The sequence below is a fragment of the Oncorhynchus masou genome, chromosome 31 (assembly GCF_036934945.1).
Source record: "Oncorhynchus masou masou isolate Uvic2021 chromosome 31, UVic_Omas_1.1, whole genome shotgun sequence".
Lineage (NCBI taxonomy): Eukaryota > Metazoa > Chordata > Actinopteri > Salmoniformes > Salmonidae > Oncorhynchus > Oncorhynchus masou.
Window position 1 is genome coordinate 21,586,790 of NC_088242.1, and position 7,488 is coordinate 21,594,277.

Sequence of the window (7,488 nt, forward strand, 5' to 3'; positions counted from 1 at the left end):
GTGAGGTACCACAGGGAGACAGTTGCATGTTGCATCAGGCCAAGAATACTCACAAAGTTTGCAGTAAGACTACTTAGAGAACTTGAGGTCAAACATTGTGTGCATGTACTGTATGTCAAAGAGAAAACGCAAGAGAAGTAACTCTAGTACTCAATGTTGGATGTTTTGGGTGACATGTTATGGTGTATGTGGATATCACAAAGACACTTCTACGTTATGTTAATTATTTCATACATTATTTATTTTGGAAAAATATTTAGTTGATTTCCTTAATGGGCAACAGTGATAAAACATTTCCAATAGCTTCTGTACAATGCTTCTTAAATACATTTATGTTGGAAAACAAAGTCACATTGACCTGAAGTGCCTTATATACATTATACATATTTGCAAAACAAACAAAATGAACTTAAATTATATCAAAATGTACTCTACAAAAATCACAAACAAATGGAACACAATGTAATTAAATTAAAAGAATACATCTTTGAGAAAAAAGCAACAGTATTTTAACAAATTTGAAGGTAGTGTTTTCCTCTCTCTAAACCAATTCAGAAGACTGGCTCAAAGGATTTACAAATACACACTGCAGTCAGTGTATACTCATTATACACAGTAATTAACTCAAATGTGTATGTTTAAATACATATTAAAAAGCAACCCTCCATAGTGCAATGAGGTAAAAAACTGTCCTCACAGGCAGTGCAACAAGTCCATATTACGCACGTTCCTGGGAAACATAACTTGTGAGAGCGCGGGCCAGTGTGGTCCAACATCCTTTTTATCTGCAGTCACTGTGCTTACTTCAGTTGAGAACCAGCTCATTCTGAATATCACTTTCAATGTCTTAGTCTCACAGCAGCAGTTACACGAAGGGAAACCTTCCCCCTGGGTTTGAGCAGCATTCACCGGAGTAAAACCTCCTGTAGAGAAGACGAGCTACAGCTCAGCTGTGGTGTTAAACCTGGGAAAGACAAGAGGGAAAGATGCTTTAGTTTCAGAGTGTTGAGCCATTTGCGGACCAGAGAAAACAAAATATGCAAACTGAAAAGAGATATTAGCAGTGGTGAAAAAGAGCCAACACAACTCACCTCAGTCGCAATGATACATTCGTCTTTCTCGTCTGATATGACGTAGACTGACTGGTACTTTGTGTCATTGCACATCGATGCTTCGTTGCATGTCGACTCCTCTGGACGTTTCTTTTCTGAGGCGTCACTGAGAACACAAGAAAAATAAATACATTAATATCAACATTCACCAAGACTCCTCAGACAGAAGCATGACTACTCCCACACGTGGCACATAATTTATATCCAAATGTGTAGATATTCACCTCTTTAAACTTTTTCTGTGTTTATCTTCGAAATCACTGTCTGAACACAGAGATTCGGAACAATTTGATTCGGAACACTTTGCCTCGCTCTTTTCTTGGTCCTCTTTCGACACATCTTCTGGCTTCAGCTCATGCACCAGATTATAATCCGTTGACGAGTATCGGGACTTGTAGCCATTCTGCTCTCCTCCAGCATTGTCCGAGTGAAAGTCCACTTTCTTATTGGTGTTCTTGACCCCCGTCGTGCCGATCACGCTGACAGATAGGTCCTTGTCAGGTCGTTGACAGTTGTTGGCCAGGTTGTTCATGGTCTCACTCTCACTGTGGTTGTCTCCCTGCTGACTCCTCTGCTGCACCTTGACCCGTATGTAAACTACCAGCACGGCACAGGCCACCAGCAGCAGCAGCGCCAGGATAATCCCAGCACACACCGCGGTCCAGGGGAATGTGCCTTGGTCCTGGTCATCAGAGTATCTCTTATCAGCTCCCTCTAACCCGGGCTGTCCCTGAGGGTGAGCTGGCAGGAGGAACTGGCAGTTATGGCCGCCGTAGCCTGGCACACAGGCGCACACGTAGCGGTTTTTCCTCTCGTGGCAGGTGGCTCCGTTGTGGCAGGGATTGTGCTCACATTTGCTGATGGGCGAGCTGCAGTTCTTGCCGGTGTATCCAGGTGGGCAGGTGCAGGTGTAATCGTTCATGCCATCCGAGCATGTGCCACCATTCTGGCAGGGGTAGTTGGCGCACTCGTCAATGTTGTCCTCACAGTTAGCTCCGGAGAAGCCCTCAGGGCACTGGCACATGTAGGAGTTCACAAGGTCCATACACTGAGCACCTGGAGACATTAGAAAGACATGTTAACCGTCTGTTCCAGTATTCATTCATGTCCTCATACTTACAGTAGAAAGATTAAACTGGTAAACACAGAACTAGAGAACTTTGTTTCAGCTTACCGTTGGAACATGGGTCGGAGGTGCAGTGGTCGATCTTCTTCTCACAGTTGAATCCGGCATAGCCAAGAGGACACTGGCAGTAGTATCCTCCCTCTGGGTTGTCAGCACAGCGTCCGCCATTAAAGCAAGGCCCATCGGCACAGGTCATGGCACTGAGCTCACAGTTATTGCCATAGAAGCCAGGGGGGCAGGTACATTTGTAGGTGTTTTCTTGATCCTGTCAGAGGAAAGACAAAGCACTTGCTTAGCAAAAGTTACAACTCCCTAACGACTTGTTATTAACTTGTTATCAACATGCTACATTCACCAGAAGGAATGCTTGCCAGCTCTAGCATAGAAGAACCACAGACTATGTGACATTACATCACTGAGAAATGCTTTCTAATGTAACTAATGAGGGGCAGCTCAGCCAAACTACTTACAGTGCAGCTTCCCCCATTCCGGCAGGGGTTGTCAGAACATTTGTTGACCTCAATCCCACAGCTGGCCCCAGAGAAGCCGGGTTTACAGGAGCAGGTGTAGCTACCCTGGCCAGTATTGGTACAAGTGGCTCCATTCATGCAGGGCTTGTGGTGTGTGCAGTAGTTGAGATCTGAAACAGACAATGGCACATGTGGCTTAGTCTTCTGAGAGATAATGTACAGTGATATCCAGGATGTTTTACGACTTATTTTGAGGCGAAGAAAGCACCCCCCACCAATGTTTTCACCAAGTTCGGATTGCAGTGTCCTATTCTCTGAACCTGATTGGTATAGTGCCTTAAAGAACAGATACTGTTTGCTGTCTCAAGCTCAGTAGAGTCTGAATATGGTGGATAATGACAGAAGAGCACTAGTCAGTTGCATATGGGAGATAAACAGAACTCACCTTGGTTGCAGAAGAGGCCACCCCATCCCTCCAGGCAGTTACACTGCCATGGCTGCTGGCAGGTGCCGTGAAGACATCCTGGGTAGCGGATGCAGTCATCACAGTAACGCCCACTGAAGCCAACTCTACACCTGTAACCACACACAATGCAAATTGTTAGATACTGGCATATATGAAACTATACCAAACTGTGATCCTGTTGACTGGTGTTTAACACATTGCTGGACAGGTCATTGGGACTTACTTGCATTCACCAGGCTTGTCACAGAACCCGTGCTCCTCACCACAACCAGGAAGACAGATCGCTGTAATGAAAGAAACCATCACATGTGAATCATGGGAATCTAACTCATTGAAACATGTGTTTATACCAGCATAGCTTCTTTTCAGATGGGCCCTTTTCAGTAAACACTGGCTAATTCATTTCAGTGGGCTGGTGGCCCCATTAGCCATTACCTAGAAAATACGCTCCCCTTGTCACCAGGGGGACCAACATTCTGCTTAACACAGTTGCTCCCACACAAAAGATTTACACACAAAGGCTTCTTTTTCTCCTAACTATGGGTCAGAAGTCCCTTTTTTTCTTTTCTGCTCATACAGCCCCTCCCCTTAATGTCCCCGAGTCTGTGCAGATAAGAGTGGACAGCTGGTGTACATGGTGCCAGTGCAGGACAGCTGCTCCATTGTCTACTCTCACTCAGCAGCTGCCCGCTTCCAACAATGCCTCACCGCACTAAGCCAATCAACGCCAAGCGCACTGCCAAGTAGCCAATCAGGCATTACATTTAATCTATGGCACGCGTGTGATTATTCGGCAAACTTCTCTCATTTAAATTTGCCTAAACAGTAGCATAGACACCTGTTGCAACCCAAATGTTTGATAAGTGAAACTATTTGGTAATAACACATCATGTATTCTGACTAAAGACTGCAAATTAACCACATTAAGAATACTTTTGTCAAAGAAAAAGAAAAACGGAACAACAAATTTTAAAGTAGGCTAAGTATGGGAAAGGAAAAGTAAGGAGTAACGCAGTCTACTTACGTTCTGTGCAGTAGGTTCCCTTCCACCCTGAGTTGCAGATGATCTCACCACGTTCCCCACAGGTGAAGTGACCAAAGGCATCATCTCGTGGACGGCAGAAAACAGAACAGCCCTCCCCGTAGTAATGCTCATCACAAACAAATCGGTAGGAGTACTTCAGCTCTGTTCTTCCACCAGTCTGTAAATCAGAGGACCACTCATCTCCCACTGTCAGATGCCTCTGAGTGGTGAAGCGACTGATCAGACGTTCAGGGTTATCTGAAAATGGTGAATACAGGAATTAGTACATATATCCCTATACATATTTACAATTAATGATGATGTACATTTGTTTGGTGACCTGTTGCACTCTATGGAATTTACCTGTTGAAAGATCATCATCGGAATCTGTGTGTAGGGCCTCAATGATCAGAGAGAATGTCCCCTGTTGAGAAAAAAAGAAGGAGAAAAAATCTAATTATGAACAACTGTGCCAAAGGGTTATAAGATGCTGAGGCACCACTGTCCATAAACATCAGGCTATTTCACATGTGAAGGTTGGCATCTGTTAGGCCTAATAATAGAGGTGTGCCACCTTTAGGCTTCACACTTAATTCAACCACTTTCACACTTACTCATAGCTGTAAAATGAAACGTTTCGGGAATTTCACGCAGAGCTGCCAATTATATGCCATCTATGAGGATGTGAAGTTTCCCACCCTGATAGCATTTGTTAAACGTGCCCAAGTCCCCCTCCTGTCCGAATATAGGCTACATTTCAAAACCGTTACTGACATTGTCAATGCCCCATAAGTGGTGAGCCCTGAGCATGCTGACAAAGCCGACGTATAATTTTTACAAAAATGCGCTTAAACGCTCACCGGCCATGTGAATCCAAAAGAAAATGGAATAGGATTGGCGAATGCTTCTGCAGTTGTTTCAGGCACTTGGAAGGAGTTTGATCCGAGGACAGGAGTCACGGCACCGCCATAGGTACAAGGGGGTTCCGGTGTTACGTTAACTTGATAATGCTTCAAGCAGATTCTAAAAAACGTTTTGCATTCACACTGCTGAATCCCAGAGGCTCCTTTGCAGCAGTTTGTATTGCCTGTCACTCCTTTCTTGTTGAGAAACTCTTGTAACTTCAACTCGAAAACGCCTGAACCAAGACCCTGTAAAAAACACAATAAAAACATTAAGGTTGTAATATGTTTTCGATATGTACACATGACTAATGAATATGCCTACACTTAAATTACAAATCAATTCAAGGGAGAGTCAAATTCGCAATACCTGGCATATCAAGACACAAAGGATGACAGCTATCGCGAGCGACTGGTGTCCCATTGTGGTGAGAATATTCAATAAATAGTTAAATGTCCACGAGCCAGGGCAATTTATGTATGACCCAGCTCAGAAAATCATCGAGAAAGTTATTTTCCGTTATCAAAAGTCCCAATTAAAAAATTCGGAAGGTCTTCAGACGTTTTGAATGGAACTGGAGTTTATCTCGATGCTTCTCAGTGTATCTTCATGAACAAAGTTTACAGTACAATGTAATCCTCAACAGTGGTGCTGGTGACGAAAAAATCCCGACGAAGAATGTGGGAATAAACTCGAAATTCCGTGCCAAGGCGTTAATTCCAATCCAGTTATGAGATAATGCAGTTCAACACAATTTCTGATTTGAGGGTGCAAAGGAGACAACCCAATTTTAGGGTTGATTGTGTTTTATTTATTTCCCCTTGATTGATAATGAGAAAAAGTTGTACTGATCCAAAACACTTCCCCAAGGCTTTCTCAGTTATTCTCCCTATGTAGCTATGCGTGTGTCTGATATCCCAGTCAGTCTGCGGCTGGTTATATACAGACTGCGCTGCTAGAGTAATGAGATGCAAATGAGCTACTCCCCAATCTGGCTCGAGCTGTCACAAAGGGGACACTTTTCAAAACCTCCCTCTCAAAAGATCGCCAAATGGTCACTGAGCTGTAAAATGTGCAACCCTCCTTCCCCATGGCACAAAACAAAACATTCTCATTTACATTCCAACAAATTTTTAACCTTCAAGAATCCTTTACATCCCTCTCTGACATAAACCTCAAATTACATCACAGAACATCTCCACATCGTAAGACCCATGTAGGCTCCATGTACCCGCTCCAAATAGCTCAGGCCTCCAATGGAAGATTATTTCAAACTTCTTTTTCAGTTTTTCATCCCCATTTTCTCTGAAACTTTGCTTTTGATTTCATTTTTTTATTTTGTTATTGTTTGCCAACATAAACTGTTTGTTCACACCATTACAATTAGTTTATTTAACCACAATGTAAAACGAATGGTCAACATGAATTTACATGTAATCAAAAGGAAAAATCGATCAACTATAGCCTAAATAGGTTTTCCCATAGCTCTTGAAAAATCTTGCCCAAAATTTAGGATATTATCTCGATATAATTCAATATAACCAAACTACACAAATGTAGATGCTTGCACTTTACGCATGTCCCATGGGTTTCCTCAACACTTTTATGAGTTTTGAAAACTTTCAGCATCAACAGGTGAATGCTTTCATTTTTATTTATTTTTTACAACTGTAAATATTGTGTTGACTTTAAGCATATATGTATAGATTTTCCATTTTCCATTCTTATACACTGGGCAGTAAAAACTGAGCTGGTGTGTGTCATTCGCGTGGCTGTCATTAAGGCACTTTGTTATTGTGCGGGGGTAAGAATAAGTTTCTTCTTTGTTTCTCTCAGCTGTATGTTAATTCAGGCAGCAGCACCTGCTCTCTCCACAATGTACTAGGGAGAAAGAGCTCCCCTCGGCGCACGCTGCCGACCCTACAACAATGTCCAGTTAAAAAAACAAGTAGTTTGCTATTCCAGGAAAAAAAGTCATCCCTTTTTTGATTATTTCGATATTATTCAACAACAGAGATTTTTCAACTAGGCCTAGCCTATCAAATCTGGTAAACTGTCCATTCTTTTTCATTGCTGAAACTTTTAGAAACACATTTGTGTCATGTGAAAGAGGACATCATTTGTATTGGTGGCTCTAAGCTGATTACTCTGCCTCTCTCCAGTGACACTGAGAGGGTGTGTGTGTGTCGGGGTGGTCTTAATTAGGACGCTAATTGAAACGGCATTTCAATTTCTGGCGGGTGGCAACAACGACATTTACATTTTTGAGCGGAGTTTAAATACAAGGAAAGCGTTGATCCCATGCGCAATTATGCAAAGTTTTTGTTTCGTGTGTTTTAATCTACTCTTGAGTTTACTAAGACATTGTGTGTATAATGTCTGACTGA

The 7,488-nt window shown here is 42.7% G+C and overlaps 1 protein-coding gene across 1 annotated transcript; it reads right to left on the bottom strand.

Moving 5' to 3' along the window:
• Positions 1 to 233: 233 nt before the first annotated feature.
• LOC135523577 (delta-like protein D) lies at positions 234 to 5,999 on the bottom strand. The gene is made up of 11 exons (XM_064950347.1): positions 5,471 to 5,999; positions 5,059 to 5,349; positions 4,562 to 4,622; positions 4,199 to 4,456; positions 3,398 to 3,458; positions 3,154 to 3,284; positions 2,709 to 2,878; positions 2,287 to 2,503; positions 1,337 to 2,168; positions 1,092 to 1,218; positions 234 to 964 (listed from the first exon to the last, which is right to left on the bottom strand). The coding sequence occupies exons 1-11, from the start codon at positions 5,522 to 5,524 to the stop codon at positions 959 to 961; spliced, it is 2,208 nt and encodes a 735-aa protein (XP_064806419.1). The 5' UTR covers positions 5,525 to 5,999; the 3' UTR covers positions 234 to 958.
• Between the last annotated feature and the right edge of the window lie 1,489 nt (positions 6,000 to 7,488).